The 18,458-nt window shown below is 47.8% G+C and overlaps 1 protein-coding gene across 7 annotated transcripts in view; it reads left to right on the top strand.

The window, feature by feature from the left end:
• The window catches only part of RAD51B (RAD51 paralog B), a 619,726-nt gene extending 601,471 nt beyond the window's left edge, over positions 1-18,255 (top strand). For 5 of the 7 annotated variants that reach the window (XM_074327303.2, XM_088797377.1, XM_074327304.2 and 2 more), the window contains 2 exons: positions 9,126-9,193; positions 10,947-18,255. In XM_074327303.2, coding sequence (XP_074183404.2) covers positions 9,126-9,175 — 50 coding nt within the window. In that variant the 3' untranslated portion in view covers positions 9,176-9,193; positions 10,947-18,255. Of the gene's footprint in view, positions 1-2,880; positions 7,505-9,125; positions 9,194-10,946 lie in introns of those variants that run through there. The other 2 variants (XM_074327309.2, XM_088797380.1) reach the window with 1 other exon arrangement.
• Positions 18,256-18,458: the final 203 nt, after the last annotated feature.

The following is an 18,458-nucleotide window of genomic DNA, read 5'->3' on the forward strand; positions in this document are numbered from 1 at the left end:
AGTCGTGAGGAAGAGGAGACACGGCATCTGACTTTGGTAATGGAGCCTTTTAAATGGCACGTTGACCGTTTCCCACAAGCAAGTAGTATAGAGTCTGGATTTCTTTTTTTTTTTTTTTTTTTTTTTTTTTTCACCATCTCAGCATTTCCTTGAGATGATAGGATTCCACCCTCATGGGGCTGGGGTATTAAGCCACTTCCCTTTGTTTTGTGTTGGTGTATTCTGTAGCTATAGTTCCCTCCACTTTCCCGGGCTAATGTAAGAGAGTGCTGGGATGGACAAGCCACAGGGGCCTGCTGGGACCTTGAGGTCTCCATGAATGCCGGGCTCATTTTGCAGGCTGCTTTCCCAAGGGTGCTTGGCTAAAGTTGCTTTTCTAATTAGTTTTGGGGGGAAGAGAGAGGGACAGCCCCAGAGTGAAATGGTGACCTGGCCAGCTGGGCGAGTCATTTAACCTACCTAAGCCTCAGTTTCCTTCTAAGATGACAGTGCTAATACGAGAACCTCCACAAAGATTCCATGCAAGTCTCGACCCATTCCAGGGACAAAGGGACTGCCATTGCTGTTAAATGAGGTGATGCTTAGAAGAATCACGCTGCGGAGAGAGGTGTATGATCAATACGTATTAGCTGCCATGCCTGTGGTTGTTAGAAGATGTGGGCCGGGCACAGTTGGCCTAGGTAGCAAATCACAAATAAGAAAGTGACCTCCATTTGTAAACAGAAAACCCAGCCTCCCCACTCCTGTGAAGATCGGCAACTGACCCTCTGCTCCCCCACCTTCATTTTTTTTCCTTAGCTACAGGAGTTGAGACATGTGGCTCACCAGGCTACCCCAGTGAGTTTAAAGCTTTAAATAAATACATGCTCAAGATTGCTGCTGTCACATCCCTGCCCTCATGACCGCTGCAGGCCCCTCCTGATCTGGGGATGCCCCCCCCTTCCTCTCCTGCTGGAAACCAGGCCAGACTGAGCCCTTGAGAAGGTATCTCCTCTGCACGTAAGCTGGTCCCAGGGGCCCTGCACAGGGCGGACCAGGCTCGTCCTGATCCAGCACAGACTCTCCTCTTCCTGGGTTTGTTAGAAGCCTGACCAGGCCTCTAGTCTTATGACTTCAACAGATGTTTCTGCTTAAGCAGCCCTGGCATCTTTATGGCCTGTTTTTTCCATTCTTGCTTCTCTTCCTCTGTCCCAGCAGCCCTGAATACAATTTGGACTTCATTTTCTTTCTAATGATTACAGGGATAGAAAGAACTTTTTTCCTTTTTTTTTTTTTCCTTTTTCCTTAGCTCTTCAAGTCGTACATGCACGCGCACACACATACACGTTCCATATGCATTCAGATCTGTGCTCATGGTGTGTATTTGTTAATGTTGCACTGGCATTTATTTTCACTTCAGACTTAGTGCTATCTCAAAGCCTCCCTCCCTGCCTCCACCCACACCTCACATTCGTCCTCTACTTGTCCCCAACAAGTCACCCCAGGGCAAGCGATTGATGTGTCCATCTAGGTGCTGATTCTGAAAACTCATACTGGCCTTGGCCTCCTGCCTGTCCCTCCAGTGAGACTCGAAGAGGCTCCCTGCCTTTCAGGCTCTGTGGGTCGGGGATGGTTTCGGCTGATTGATGGAGTGAGAGCTGAGTCTGCAGTTGCCACGTATCTCTTCAAACTGCCCAGCCAGGCCGTCTACCCAGGCTCAGGTGGGGCCAAGTTGACAGTTGTTAAAAAATAGAACCAGTTTTCCACGGGTAGGTGACAAGCTTGAAACGAGTCTGGCCACTCCTCACATCAACACCTGTAATCACCCAGCTTGCTGGCATGGTGGGGTGTTCCCATTCACCTGCCCTGTAGGGTTTGTGGTCACCTGTCTCCAGTCTGATTCCCAGAGCAAAGAAAGCCTGAAGACTTCAGGTCTTCACCTGAAGTCCTGTTCGTGTTGAAGACACCTGTGGCTCAGAACCCCTTATTGCCTCCAACACTGAGGAGTGGACCTGGATTTCTCCTCTGGGCTTTCACTTGGGGGTAGGATTTCCAGGCGGGGATTCCCGCCCGTTCTCAGGAATTTTTTTCGCTTTCCCATTCCTGAATCCCGAGATATAAACTGTGTTCTGTTCTCCACAATGAACCGTTTCTACAAAGTCACGGCCGATACTACCAACCACCTGGGTTCAAGGAGCCGATTTTCCCAATTTCCCGACCAACTTTTCTCAGGATTCGGGAATGGAAAAGAGAAAAAAATTCCCGAGAATGGGCGGGAATTCCCGCCTGGATACCCTAGCGATAAATAGGGAAAATGTGTAAGAGATACATTCTGAGTAGTCCATTAATTTCCCATTGTGGGTGTTACTGGGTTCAGTGAGCCAATTTTCCCAATTTCCCGACCAACTTTTCTCAGGATTCGGGAATGGGAAAGCAAAAAAAAATTCCTGAGAATGGGCAAGAATTCCTGCCTGGAAACCCTACGAAACCCTACTTGGGGGTATAGACAGATCTATCTGAGTGGTAAATGGTGACACTACCTGCTGCCTTACCTAGGGTCAGCCCATTGCTGATGAGGAGTGTCTGATCTTCGTTTCTTCATGTCTCTGCAACCTTTCTACGTGAGTGGCTAATGACATACTCACCTCCCAGGGGTATGTTCATAATTGAGCTAACTATCAACTCCTGCAGACTGCCCTGAGGCCGACCATGGAGGAGGGTATAGTCTTCAGAATATCCCATCTTCAACACCCCCACCTGAGAAGGGCCAGGCGACCACTGTCCTCCCCCACATCCCCACTATGGTAGTGTTACCATGTACATCTCTCACCCATAACCCTTCTCCTCCCTCCTTCCTGTTGAAACAAGTTAAAATCTTCTCATTTGTTTGTGTTTTGGAAGCTGAGTTGTGACACCCTCCCTACCATGGATTAAAAGAGGCTGCTCAGGGAAGGCAACAGTGAATGCACTTGGACTCCAATAGCATGGTGACCACACAAGGACAATGGGAAGTGAAGGTTGGAAGAAGACCCGGAAGTGGGAACAAGAAGAGTGATCATCCTCCATGCCCAGGTCACCAGGGAAGCTGGACATGCTGAAAGGAGCCACGCTCTTTGAGCAGAGTCTTGGACACGCCCCTTCCTGTTTGCATCACTTGGCATGTATTCACCAATAAAGAGGAAGAGGGGCACTGTCTCCTTGGCTTTTCCATCCATAACTCCCTCCAGAATTCCCCTCCAACATGGATGCGTTGCCAGAAATAATGGTATGGTCGTATCATAACCAGAGATCCTTCTGATGGTTAAAATCAAATCAACACCAACAGCCCTGATATTCTGGTCCCCTCCTTCCCTGGGCGTTCCCCTCGCTGGTTCCAGGCCCCTTTGTGTGAGGCCTGGGGGGCTGCTTGTTGCAATTTTGCTGCTCCCCAGGGTTTCCCACAAGTGTCTGCAACGAGCATGTCCCCCTTTGTTGCTAAGGGATACTGGGTTAGTGTACCATGTAGGGCTCTGGCTCTACCATTGGACTTGCAAGCCTGAGCCCTGAGGATATGGAACTGATTGGCCAACCACCGGGATGCCCAACACTGTCCTCCTGTCACTACTGGATCCCGTTGGAGGAATGGAGCTGTCGGAAGCTGCCTGCCGCCCGAGAACTGTGTGGAGCCAGGCATAGACCTTGCAGATGGTCAAAGGGAAGCTCACTCTCCCTATTCTCTGAAGGTCCCGTTCCCTGAGAGACATGGCCAAGCCCTCCTTTCCAGATGGCTGTGATATTGTGTCCCTCTATTCCAGGACTAAGGAAATGGGTGCTTTCCAGGACACCGAGAGCCAAGCCCCTCTTGCATCAGGAGGCCCTGCTTTCATGGGCCCATAGGGGACCTGCAAAACCCCAGAGGCCTTAATTGTACCATAAATGTGAGGGTAGAGGTACAGTTGTGTGTGTGTGTGTGTGTGTGTGTGTGTGTGTGTTCGTGTTCAAGGGAAGGGACAGAGGGGCTGAGCAGGTCTGTCAAAGGGAGGAATATGTCCCAAGAAGAGGACTGAGGGGCCCAAAATGTTTTAAACATATGCATAGTAGTTTTAAAGTAATCACAATAATAAGACAATTTTTTGGCTGTCGTTTAGTGAGATCTTTCTCTGTGTCAGGCACTTAGCATATATTATCTCATTTAATTCTCAGAAACACCATGTGAGTTACAAATATAATTATCTAATTTTTCAAATGGGGAACAATCATTGAAAAGTTAGGTCAATTGCCAACAATCATAGATCTGAGACGTGGCAGAGCCAAGATTAGAACCCCGGCTTCTATGTAATACAGAATTATGCACCTGAAATCTATGTAATTTTACTAACAATTGTCACCCCAATAAATTAAATAAAAAAAAAAGAACCCCGGCTTCTGACCCAGAGCCCGAAGTCTTCTACCCATAGGTAGTAATGACAGTGATAACTCCATCGATACTAATAACTGCCTACACTTGCCATATGCCAGACACTGTTCTAAGTGCTTTACATAGATTCACTTAATTCATTCTCACAAAACTCAGTTTCTGTTATCTCATTGTACAGATGAGGTAACTGAGGCACAGAGCATTTTGACATTGATTTCCTTCAACAAATGTACACTCAACACCTCTTGTGTGTGAGGCGCTACACTAGGGGCTCTGTGTGGGACCCAGAGTTGAGTAAGACATTGATCTTACCCTCTGGGATCTATCAGCAAGGGCCAAGGCCACAGCCATCAGGATGGGCTCAGGGTGGGATTGCAGAACTTGAAATGGGAGAGGGTAAGAAGAGAGTATCCTACAGTATCCTAGAGAGATGCGCATACTAGGGAGTCTCCAAAGCAGGATCCCAAGCACAGGAGCAAGACAGCATCCTGTTGTCAGACTAAGGTCCAAAGTCAGCGCTGGGCCAGCAGCAGGACAGACAGAACCAAAGCCATTTTATTTCACCCGCAGTGTGGCCTTGAGAGCAGGACTCCAGAGCCAACCTGCCAGGTTCATATCCTCACGCTGACACTCTTTAGCGGTGTGACTTGGGCAAGTTAATGGACTTCTTTGGGCCTCAGTATCCCCTTCTGGAAAATGGGGATAGTAACGGTACCCATCTCATACAGTTGTGTAAGAACTAAATGAGTTAATACATGAGATCCCCTTAGAGCAGGACCTGGACCATGGTTAGCTCTCTGGGTCAGTTTTCAAGCTCTCTCAGCCTGTGATCACATTGGGTGTTTGAGTCTGAGCTAGGCAGAGGCTGTAAGTAGGGGCCAAGTAGAAGGAACCAATTAGGGCCTGTCCCTGTCATCTTCAAGGGGATGGAGAGATGAAATCTGATGGGACAGAGAGGGAATTCACATCCGTGAAATAACAGACTGGCAAGCGGGCATGAGGCTCTTCCTTCTTAATTGTCAGAGGCCAAGATGCAGGTGCCTAGTACCTGGGCTGATTGGAAACGCAGAATTTCTCCAGGCTGGCATTTATAGTGGTGCCACTATTGTACAATTATGGGCATGAAGGGAGGCTACCACTGTGTTTGCACAGCTTCTCGATCACCCAGGACAGGAATATTGAACTATACCCAGCATCCACTCTAAAATTCCCCAACCTCAGTCTCGAGCTTGGAAGAAAGGCAGGGGTGGCCGGGGCAGGTGGTGGAAGGCAGCCATGTCCTGTTGTAGTAAATCTTTCCTAGAAGCCCTGCCTGCATTCCTAGGAAAGGAGACAGCTGAGCTCATCCACCAGGGCTAGATCAGCCCAGAAAGAATCCTTTGCATCCCTCAGAAGACCCCTCAGCAACTTGGGAAAGGAATGGCTCACTGGGGTACTTGTTTGTGGACAGGGGCTGTCAGACTAGGCAAGGGTGTCTAGTGACATATTAGAGCAACTGAGAATGGATGCCTGCCTTTTGGAGGTGGGACAAGCATGTTTGCCTGAGGGGAATCTTGTGATTCCTCCAGTTCTTCACTCCAACTCTTTTCAGAGAGCTCCCTCTGGGACTTTTCATACGCACTGGAGACTACAATTTCCTCTCCCAGAAACCCCATTAAATGTGAGTGAGTGAGTGAGTGAGTGAGTGAGTGAGTGAGTGAGTGAGTGAGTGAGTCTGTGCACATGCCAGTATTCCTTCCCCACCGATTTTTAATTTTTCAAACTTCTTTGCACATTTCAATCATCATGTGTAGTCCCATGACATTCCCCTTGAATGCATTCTCTCTCCATGAAGTCTTCCTTGACCAGCCTCTTCTAGAAGCCACAAGGCCTCAGAGGATGGCAAGAGGGTCTAGACTTTGAGATGAGAACCTCGGTCTTCACCTTCTCATCACCCAGAGACAGCTGAAGATGTGTGCATGGCCACTGAAATGAGAAAGGGGCAATGGTGCGAGCGGTGGCCTGCTGACCTGGCCCACCCAGACCCAACCTCCCAGGTGTACATCTCCTCCACCTCAGAGCATCTTTCCTCCTTGGCTTCCTGCTGGACTTAAGTGTCAGTGATATGGAAACAGGAGGTGTCTAAGGTGCACCCCATGTGGCAGCTTGAGTTTCTCGAAGTTAAGCTGAACCAGAAACTCATGGCCTAGATTTTGCCCCAGATTCTCAACTGGGAGTTTGCTCAGTGCCCATCTTTCCCCTCTGCCAACCACAGTGTTTTGGGAAACTCCTTGGAATTTCCCAACTCCAAGGAGCCCTGGATCTTCATTCTATTCCCCTCACGACTATCTACTCGAACAGAGGAGAACGGTGACACCAAAAATACTAAACATGGAAGATGATTTCAAATGATGTATGATTGACTCCAGAATGCATGGTTCCAGTTACCTCTACTGATTTACCTTGCGGATTCTGAGTTTTTACTGCTATTACAATGAGTTTGCCTTCTTTGCTGAAAAGATGACCAGGGTCCAAGGGGAATCAATCAAGGAACCCTGTTTTGTCTGAAATAATGCAGCTATGAATACATGAGTTGAGCTCAACTGTCGTTTTACATTTATTGGTGGCTGTTTCTGTGGAATTAAGAGAACCTTCAGGGTTGCTGCCAGCTTGGGTAGATTAAGTTTGTCCCTGTGTTCTGAGCAAGGATTGTGAAGTCAGCTGTGATGCAGTTTCTCTGGCCCGCAAAATGACAAATGGTTTTTGAGGAAGGACTAAGTGACTTATGACCAGGACAATGGAACAGCCTGAGTCAGTCTCCCCAGTGTATACATTATATTATTTATAATAGCAAGAAATAGACACAATCTTAATGTTCACTTCACCCACAGGGTATTAGCTGCGTGAATATCTGCATGATGGAATACTAGGCAGTCATTAGAATTATGTGCTAGAAAAAAAGCTTAATCTCATGGGAAAATGTTCACAACATATCATTAATGGGGGAAAAAAGCTGATTATACAGCACTATGCACAGAACATAGCCGTCTTGTAAGAAAAAAACACTGTGTACGCTTTTTTAACTAGAGGGATATGTATAAAAACACTAACCATGTTATCTCTGGGTAATAAAATTTGGCTTGACTTTTATTTTCTTTTTTGGATTTGTCTCTATTTTTTCAAAGTGTCTTCCATGAACATATAACATTCCAAACTCAAGAAAAAATTATATTTAAAAAAAAAAAAAAAAAGATTATCTGTGGGATCAGCAGATGTGTTTCCTGTTTCTTATCCCACGTCTATTCTCCGTTTTATATCGGAGATTCAAATTCCTCAGCCCTTCCCACAAGAGATACTAATGGAGCAAGGAGCTCGAGGAGCCAGGGTCCTAAACAGTGTCACTAAGGTAAATTCCTCGCCTACAGTGACAGCTTTGGAAAGGTCTCGTTTCCGCCTAGCGCTGGGCATTAATCGTACCCAAACCATTATTTTTTTTCTAATTGGGAATGAGCTTCTCCAAGGGATCTTAAATAAGTGGATAGTGGCTCACAGAGGACAGTTATAACTGCCAACAGCTGCTCCATGGGTTTTCAAACACGAGGGTTATTCACCCCTTCTCCTCGGCCTTTTCACAGCATCCAATCCCTTGGAGTTTTGAAAATCTGCTGTCACAGTGAGAAGGGAAGGGGCTGGGAAAACCATAGCCTTTCTCCTTTTATGGAAGGAAGATGAAGGGAGAGAACAAAACTAAGGGACTAAGACAATTCAGCTTTGTTTGTCTAGTTCATAGAACAGTTGTCTGCATAGAGGAGTGCCAGAAAGTGGACGAAAGGAGTAATAAATGAGTTCAGAGAAGGAAACAGTTGGGCCACTGTAAAATCTGCTGTAGAATCGAGGCCTTGGTGCACACCATTTCTGGCACAGATTTAAAGAACCCATCTAGCTTTTAGCTGCTCCTTATCACCAGCTCCTTCCAAAGCAGAACGGTCAAGATCATCTCCCTTCTCACCAGAGGACATGACACTACAAGTGTCCCAGCTGTCCTGAAGTCTCCATTCCCATCAGTGGCACATCTTGGCAACACACCTAGAAGGTAGTGGGGAGCAGTGCTGTCCTCCTGGTACACTGTTCCTGCCCGTCGACTCTACCACTCCAGGGCAGCCAAGTTAACTAATTCTGGTGCATGGTCAGATGGTGGCTTTTCTCAGTCACCCTTGGAAAATTCATGCCCCTATTGTATTGGAAAATTCCTCTTGTGCCTGTCATTGCACACATCAGGAGACCAAGGTTTCCATTTTCTCAGAAGTAATTAACCAGCTACTGTCATTGAGACCTATTCCTGGATTTTTTTACTCATCCTTTCAAAGCCATAATCCAATCCCAGGAGACAAGGTCTGAGGCAGGGACCTCAGTTCTCCCAGAGCGGAGAAATAAACTGAGGCGAGCCTGTGCTGTGCACTGAGTCCAGGGTCCATACCCACTCAGCCCCACTACCTAAAATCATTCTGTGTAATCTGCTGTGGCGTCTGAGGGTGGCAGAATAGAGAATGGGGAAGGGTCAGCCGAAGAGTATTTCCCCTATAGAATAAGGCTTCTACCACCCCAGACCCTTGAAAAGACTCCTTAAAAGAAAGAGGGAAAGAAGGGAGGGGGGGGAGGGAGAGAGAGAGAGAGATGGAACAAAATCTACCCTACTCTGTCCTTCCAGATCACAAGATGGGAAGATGTTCACTTTTCAGATGTTTGACCCAGAATGTTCTTTACATTTCAGGGGGTGCAAACCCCACAGGTGTCATGGAAGATCCTCAGTGTGTCAGTTAACAGGATTTGCTGAAGCAGGTAAGTTAGCCTGAAAAAATAGACTAGGGTCCTCTTTGCCCTAGAGTGTCACTGTGGGCTCAATCTGATTTTAAATCAAAATTCTCAAGAGCAAGATTCTGGGGAAGAGAGATCTACTTATGCAAAAAGTGGTGCTCTCGGAAGGAAATCCTTAGGCCCTACCACTTCCTTACAGAAGATTATGAAGATGAAGCTTTCAATTGATAACATCTTTAGACTATGTAAGACACACCACCTCAAACCTTGTTCGTTCACTCACATGTCCATTTAACACACATCTAGTGGACACCTTGTATGTACAGGAACCAAATACTATGCATTACCTACCATCCCCTCCAGGAGCTCACAGCCCAGCAGGAGGACACTCAGGGAAACAAATCACAATAGATTGTGGTTAGATCCTAAAGCAAGGTAAGAAGGACCCACAGAGCACAAAACGAGTGCTGCTCATGCTCCCCACAGCTTCCGGGGGAGTTCTTCACAGTAAAGGAGACTTGTAAGTTGGGGTTCAGGATGAGTAGTTTTCCAGGCAATTGAACAGATGTTTTCATTGTAGACATGAGTGTGTTTCACTATGCATCTGAGCTCCAGGAAGTCAGGACACAGTGGCTGTGACAATGGATGACAACCTTCTAGAGGACATGTACTACACCAGCCATCAGGACCCGTGGCTGTGCTCTTTAGCAATGAGCCCAGGTTGCTAGTGGCCCAAAGCAAGCCTTAGTGTTTGATGCAGCCAGGTGACATCTCGGACCAGAGTCCTGAAGCCAACAGCATGTTCATCCAGGGACAGCGCCTTCTCAGGAAAATGAGGGTCCAGCTCTACTTAAGCATGTAGGCAAAAACGCCTGGACAGAGATTAGAGAGGGTTTGCACGTGGTGGGGTCCAAACTTGCCGTGTCCTTTGATTAAGCCCCTCGCTCCTTCTGCCTGCCATATCTGCCCCCCTCTCACCCAAGCATCTGATGAAAATGTACTCATGGTTCAAGATTCAGATCAAATGCCATCCCATCTAATAAGACTTTCCCAACATTCCAGGATCAAATGGTCATCCTCTTTCTGAGCGTACCCCCACCCTTGGCACATGTTCCGTCTTTATTTACACATCTGTCCCCCTGAGAGCAAGGAGTGGGCCTAACGTAGTTTCTGGTACACTTTTAGCAAATGGATGCAGGCTGCACTTGTACACTTAGCCTGCCCTGGAGTCTTCTAACAGAGCAGAAGATATTCTATTGCAAAGTCTTTCCTGATAAAGTGATAGAGTATCTAATACCCCTGTTTCACATACCGTGTTTCCCCGAAAATAAGACCTAACCAGAAAATAAGCCCTAGCATGCTTTTCCAGGATGACATCCCCTGATCATAAGCCCTAATGTGTCTTTTGGAGCAAACCTTAATATAAGACCCGGTCTTATTTTCGGGGAAACACGGTAGGAAGAAACTAAAGTGTGAAGGGAGGCGAGTCCAGAATTGAGTCTGTGATGGATCCAAGAGTGTAAATCCTAAGCAGGACTGTGCTGAGACCCAAATTCCTCAGAGTCCCTGGGCCACCCCAAATCAGATGAAATTCCAAACAAGGCAGAGCCTCGCTGAGCAGTGTGTTCTGGAAGGTTCTTCTGGGCTGTGCCTCCAGAAGGTTGGGGCGAGGAGAAGCCCCACAGGCCCAGTGCAGTGTCAGGTTCCCCCTTTTCTGTCAGCAGACATGGAAGAGCCTTTAAGAAAATGGAGTATTATTATTTGTTTGTTTTTACAGTGACTCATCTGTCGTAACTGGGTTAAAGTCCACTTAGAGAAAAATGAGAACAAAAGACCTCCTGTTAGTGCTGGAAGTTTGCCTCTTAAGATATCACTGAGAGGAACTGGGAAGAAAAAAAAAAAAAAACCCAGCGGGGCAGAGGAAGCTGCAGGCCTTCAGGAACACAGCGGCACTTTGGAAAGGCAAACACGGCGGCTTTCATCTCCAGCGCCCTATCTGAGCCGGCCGCTCCCTTTGCCGCTGTTTTATGACCCACTGCAGAGCTGACCGTCAGACACAGGCCAGTGCCCTGTTCCCACACTCTGTGAGCACAGGGAGGCTGCCAGGAGCTCTAGCAGTGTGGACGTTCTCCATATCCAACCAGCCCCAGACTGAGAATGATGGCCATGATGATGGTGGCGGTGGTGGTAGGGCTGACACATAGAACTATGTGCCAGAGGCTGTCCTAACATTACATGTCATGACTCATTTCATAAACACCCAGGAGGCTAGCATGCTACCTCCCCTGCTGCAACAGAAGGGAGATGCCATGAGACGGAAATCTGACCCTGCCCTCTTTGGGAAACCCACTGGCCTCAGTGCAAGTCGAGGAACCATGGGGCTGGTAGACTCCCAAACAGTGTGGGACCAGTTTTCCGAGTGGCATTTTCCAAGGTGCAAACTCAGGCCATCTGACTTCAAGACCTGAGGACTGACCCTTTACTCTCTTCAAACGGAAAAAGAACGCCGGAGAAAGACGAGATGTCCCAGTTCTCTTCCCACAACCTTCCATCTGATCAGCCCACCGATGTTAAACAGGCACCCGTGTCCTTCATCACTCAGCTTTGTGGGAATGGTCTTCTTCCCCTCAGCCGCCCAGACGTGAGGCAGGTCTGTACCATCATTGCCCCTTCTGGTTCTGGGCCTCTTCACCGTCATTGCAAGAAATTGAATTTCTCTGCTCCATGGTTATGAGAGAGGGATGGGAACGTGAAGGAGAAGACAGAAATTACCTGAAAGTCCCAGGCCCTTCGTACATTCAGAAACACTTCGCATCCCCCTCTTCCTTCCCACAGCTCTGTTGGTCCCCTAGAGATTAGGCCTGGCCTGTGGGTTCCAGGCCTCTGCCCTGCAAGGTGGCTGGGCTTCCTGGGCCTCTCAATCCAAAGAGTCAGCCCTAATCATTCCGTTTTCTGAACAAGACATATTTTTGGTAATTTCTCACCAAACACCAAGGATTCTTCAACAGAAACCCCGAAGTGAAAGTGTTACTGTGCTAACTATCCTGCCGTTCCTCAGAAATATCCGTGTTCCACAGAACACCGCAGACGGGTGCAGGAAGCACCCCACATGCCGAAGCCGCTCCAGGGCAGGCTGGTCCGCTGGTTTTCTGTAGGCTGCTGTGTGACTTTGAGGAGATCATTCACACTAAGAAGCAAGGCCTCCTGCAGACAGTGGGTTGAAGGGAAGAAGCCAGTCCAGTGCTCTGTAGGATGCTTCTCCCTTTGGCCGGCCTCACGGGGATCAGGCCCCTGGTGGAATCACTGGAGATTTAGGGCTTAATTAAACCCTGGCTTTGGGCCAACATATCAGTGGCCCCTTGAATTTCCCAGGTCCACCCAAGTGTCGTAAACACTGGACTGGGAATGCGAATCGCTTAGCTGATCCCACTAGAGCCCGGCCTCATTAGCTAAGAGCCAGAGTATCGCCAGCTCACAGGGCTCGGCAGGTGTCGGCAGTCCCCGTCCTTGAAGTACAGCATGACTTTTAAGTTAATGGTCCCTACATCTGCGCTTTCTGGGGGCACAGTGGGGGCTTTGCGGACCACCTCCACCATTGGGACCTTTGGGATTCTCTTCCTCTCTTGACCTCATAAAGCCCAAGCTCACCACCCAAGGTGACCAAATCATCTTCCTAGTGGGCTGTCCTTGATTATTCTTTGTATTAGATCTTTTTGCTTCTGAGCAAATGAGTGGATCTTGCACAGCCCAAAGCATAAGGATTGGGGCTATTTTCCTACATGAGGACACTAGAGAATCTTTTGTATGATGGCACCCATGAAACACAAACAGAACAACTGCGTGAGTTTGGTGATTTTGTTGTTGCTCACACTCCTCATTTGCTTGTGACCCTTAAGGTCTCAGCAGAATAAGCTGCTTCATTGCCTGTGTGGTCCAGGACTGAGCAACCAAAAGATCCATTCTCAAGCCCCACAGCTGGCTGGCCCAGAGATCCCTCTGAGATTATCCTGCAGATCCCCTGAAGCATTGGACCCTGGAGTTGGTCTCATAGCTAAGTCTCATCAATAACTTAGGGATCCTGACAAGATGTGGGGGATTGAGGAACGGCCTAGCAGCAGACAGGGGAGAGCCAGGTACAGCTCCCACCCCTACTAGCTCTGTGGTCTGGGTTGGCAGTGTCAGTCTCATCTCAGCCAGTTTCCATGCCTATAAACATAATAATGATACCTGCCACCAACTTTTCCTTAAAGGAGAACTGGAGAGTGAATTAATTAATGTTTATTGAGCACTTGGAGTTCTTTAGAGAAAGGCCTTTATAAATATAAGGCATGATTAAAGGATAACAGTTTGCTAACCTTCAGAGGAAGTACTTAATTGGATCAGGGCTTCAAACCTTGATGAATGAGGTTCACTCTTTATTCAGATATGTTCAGGGCTCCCATCACTCAACTCTGCTGTCCTCTCGTGTGATTATGTGGTGTTGTTGTTTTCATTTTTATATATCATAGTAGAGTCCAACAGATGTATCCCTCCTACCAAGGTTACTCACTGCCTCCTCCCCTCACACCAGCTTCTACGCCCTCCACTGAGGTTACCAAGACCACTTCATTGTCAAGCCCAATGGCTTTTTCCCACTCTCATCCACATTGTCCTTTTTGGAGCGTGATACTGTTCATGACCCCTCCTCATCCTTGAAAGTTTTATTCTGTGGTTTCTTCAACACCAACAGGTCTAAACTGAAGTCATCATTGTCCCCAAACCAATTCCCTACACTGACTGTCCTATTTCTCTTCATTTTCATGGAGCCCAGTCTCCAGATATCCCCCTCCATTGCCACAGTGCAGGCCCTGACTGTCCCAACTGCTTGAACCTCGCAAAACCCTGGTCTGGCCCACGAAACCTCCAGACTCAAGGCAGGTGTGATGTGTGTATGTCCTTGAATTGCCGCCACACAGATCTCTCTGCACCACCTTCACCTCTGGCCATCTTGTTCCCCACACCCACTGAGATCTCCTGCCCACTTCCTGTGGGCTGTTCCCTCTTCATACACCACAGGATCTGCTTTCTTACTTGTCTACCTTCCTGTCCGGTTCCCAAACCCAGCTTCCACACTTGCTCCCAGCAAACCAATGGAACTGACTGAAAAATCTAGCAAGAGAGGTATTTTCTAAGGCAACATGACAGACTCATCCCCTGCCTACATCGCCCGACAGACACAGACACACAGACACACATATTCACTTGTATAGATAGACACACACAGAAGCACACAAACATACAGAGACACAGCACACACAGACATATAGACTCATATACACAGATGTGCACACTCATGTAGATATACACAAACACAGATACTCATATATAGACACAGGCACAGATATACATACTCTCATAGACATACAAACACATACTGACACACACAAAGACATAAGCGCATACCCCCACACACACAATTTTGCTGCCTTCCAAGCATCCTGACAGGCTGAACTGGTCTCCCTCACCCCCTCTGAGTAGCTAATTCTCCTTACTCCTGCCTTTCTCCATTCCCGTCTGTATTAGTCAGAGAAACAAAACCAGAGAAACAGAATCAATGAAAGATTCACACACACGCACATATATGCACATACACATACATATACATACCTGACTTTTAAGGAATTGGCTCATGCAATTGTGGAGGTTGGCAAGTCTGAAATCTATAGGGCAGGCCAGCATCCTGGAGACCCAGGGAAGTGTGATGCTGGAGCTCAAGTCCAGAGGAGGTGTGGAGTCAGAATTCCCTCTTCCTCAGGGGACTCCAGTCTTTTTCTCCAAAGGCCTTCAGCTGATTCGATGATTAGGGAGTTAATGACCCACATTATGGAGGGTCATCTGCTCTATTCAAAGTATATTGATTTAAATGTTAATCACATCTAAGGGTGGATGGGTGGCTCAGTTGGTTAGAGCGCGAGCTCTGGGCAACGGGACTGCCAGTTCAATTCCCACATGGGCCAGCGAGCTGCACCCTCCGCAACTAGAATGAAGTCAATGAGCTGCCGTTCAGCTCCCAGGTGGCCTCATGGCTCAGTTGGTTGGAGCGCAGGCTCTCAACCACAAGGTTACCGGTTCAACTCCTGCAAGGGATGGTGGGCTGCACCCCTTGCAACTAACAACGGCAACTGGACCTAGAGCTGAGCTGCACCCTCCACAACTAAGACTGCAAGGACAACTTGACTTGGAAAAGTCCCGGAAGTAAAGTCCCGGAAGTACACACTGTTCCCCAATAAAGTCCTGTTCCTCTTCCCCAATAAATCTTTATAAATAAATAAATAAATAAATAAATAAATAAATAAATAAATATTAATCACATCTAACAAATATCTTCACAGCACACATTTCGACTGGTATTTCACCCAATATCTGGGTACCACAGCCTAATCAAGTTGACACACAAAATTAACTGTCACACCATCCATCTGGAAAGCCAGAGCTCATATAAATCTCCTAAAATGTCACTCTCATCACAATGGTTCCCTGCTCCAAAACCTAACCACCCTCACCCCTGACTCAATAGTAGGTGCAAGGTAAATAGGCATTGCGTGAATAAATAATGGAATCGCCCTTGTGATGGGTGCCACTCAGCTCAATGCAGCAAACCATCGTGAGGGCCCAATAGGGAGCTTTGCTAGTTGCCGAGGATACAATTATTGAAAGCCGCTCTGCATGTTACTTGTCTTCCCGCTCTACCTTCTTGAGGCCCGGGGCTGTGCTGCAGATGTCTCTAATCCCCCACAGTACCTCATGGAGTACTTCATACAAAGCAGGCCCTCAATTACTTGTGGATTAATTAACTTGATACTTTTTACTGGTCCCTATGTCAAATTTACCTGAAATATAACAGATTTTAGGGCCTCGTTTATGAAATTATGAACCGTAGTGCCAAAGTCTGTTTCTGCTTTTAAGGTACAGATGTTAAAAGATATTTTCATACTCAAGAAGGGTATAGGTACCCCGGAACATTGACAGTGGTCTCTAGGGGTGGGATTGCGGGTGGCTACTATTTGATTTTTATACTTTTCTGTGTCTTCCAAGTTGTCCTCCATGACCACGTGTTAACTTTTATAACCATAAAAACAGTACATGTTTTTTCTTTCATCTTTTCATTTATGAGCATGAGGAGATTTGGGGTTCCTCTCTGTTCTTTCCTGGGGCCCTCAGCATACCTCTTGGCTTCCCTTTGGAAAGAAGGCATTCTGGGACGTCCTTGTAAAAATCTGTGAGGTCATAAAAGGTAAAGTTGACTGCAAATGGTCATTCTGTTTTAATTACGCTCAAGTGTCAGGTAACATGGAACTTTTAATAAAAGCATTTGGGGAGTTAATGATTACGGCTGTTGTTAGACGGTTATTGGGAAGAAACAGAGAACCTGGGTACCCCGCATCTCGCCTCTGGCCACTCCTCCAGTCCACACGCCCTGCTGCTGCTCCTGGGCCCGTCCGCATGTTGTCAGGCGTTCGTGCCAGACAAACAACACCCAGCCACAGTGGAAGCGACTGTTCCTTGAACTTTGCTTCAGACCCTGCCTGCTGGAGTCTCCGGAGGGAAGTGTTCACCTCTAGCCCAAATGAAATGGAGCTTCAGAAAAACCACAGCAGAGGCCACAGCTGTCTCAGGCCCTGAACTTTGTATTTCTTAGACTGCCAGAATCACTGGCTGCTGAGTGCCATGAAATTCCCAAAAATGTGAAGGGGAAACCAAAGGGCTGGAGGAACGCAGACATCTTGTGACTGGAGAGTGTGTCTCGAGAGTCGCTTTGTATGGTGCGGCCAGGTGTGCTGGGGAGCGGCTGGGGCTGTGTGAGAAAGTGGGGTGAAGCAGATCAAGGAGGCCAGGCCCACTCCGAGGTTGAAATTCCAAGAAACTCACCCTGCACAAAGCGAAGTCTGTGAAATCCCCTTCACTCTGGAAAGGATCCTACACAAATTACTGGGCTTTCCAGTGTGATACTTGATAAGTGCAAATGGGCCGAAAATATTCTTGAGATTTTTCAGTTTTATGCAATTAGTGGTGGCCACCAGGGCCTGTCTCACCGCCTACGGTGTCCCACCAGTGGTTGTACCCATCAGGCAGGACTAGCATTTGCCCACTTTTGCCCTCCAGTAAATGTTTCATCATCTGTTCCTACAGAGGTAAACAGGGGTCCAGCTCCATGTCCTCACGGGCATGCATCCCCTGCAGCCCTTCCTCAGCCCTGTCTAGGCAGACACAGCCTCCCAAAATGCCCCAGTGGCAGAGGGATGGCCCCCAGCCAGGCCACCTTCCTTGCTTCCTTTTAGTCACCGAGTGTCCGAGCTGGAAGAAATCTCAGTGCTTATCGGCCCCACCTCCTCCCCGATGGGCTGATCTCGGCCTGCATCTTCACATGGGGTTCTCCCTGTGTCTGTGTCTCCTCTTCTTACAAGGACAGCAATCAGATTGGAGTAGTGACCTCTTTTCCAGATAGGGTCACATTCTCAGATTCCAGGAAGGACGTGAATTTGCGGAGGGACACCAGTATCTAACCCAGTACAGTCTTCCTGTCCCTGCCCAGCAAAGTTCTGTCTTATTCTCCACTGTCCCCCAACCTTACCATCCTTTCCTTTAGTCAGGCGTGGAGGGCTTCTGGAATGCTGCCTCATCTACCGCTACGCTAAGCAGTATTTGGGAGGCAGAGAGTAGGAAGCTGTGTGTCAGCCACCGCTTCCCCTCCATGGACATGGACACTCGGGGGCTCCCTGAACTCCAAGTCTGGGCTGTAAATCGGTGCTCCCAGCCCACACTGTATGTTAGAATCACCCGGACGCTGTCAGAACACCTGGAACCCTAACCACACTCCCAGGAATTCTGGGTCAGAAGAATTCTGGGCATAGTTAAGTTTCAAAAACTTATCAGGTGATCCTAATGCTCCTGGGATGAGAACAACTGTGCAGGTGCTGTGAGAACAGCTCTCTCTCCTTAGGAAAGGGAATACAGCCCATCCACCAGAAATAGGGGTTTCTGCCGCTCACTGCCTGATAGGCCCTGAATACCCATTAAAAGCCGTCCCCACCTAGTCCCAGGCTGCAGAAGAGAGCAAACACATACCTGGGGGGGGAGGGGGCAGGGACCTGACAGACAGCAGCAAACACAAAATGTTCTTGAAGTTTCCTGTTTGACTTTTGAAGTGTGAATTTTGCATCCTCTTAATTTTTTTTAAGAACGACTGGGTGTTTTTCCCCTCCAGAAATATCCAAATATAGAAATGAGGCTCCAGAAAGATGTTTCCATA

Source organism: Rhinolophus sinicus, chromosome 3 (genome assembly GCF_057876585.1).
Source record: "Rhinolophus sinicus isolate RSI-liver-muscle chromosome 3, RSI-T2T, whole genome shotgun sequence".
Classification (NCBI taxonomy): domain Eukaryota; kingdom Metazoa; phylum Chordata; class Mammalia; order Chiroptera; family Rhinolophidae; genus Rhinolophus; species Rhinolophus sinicus.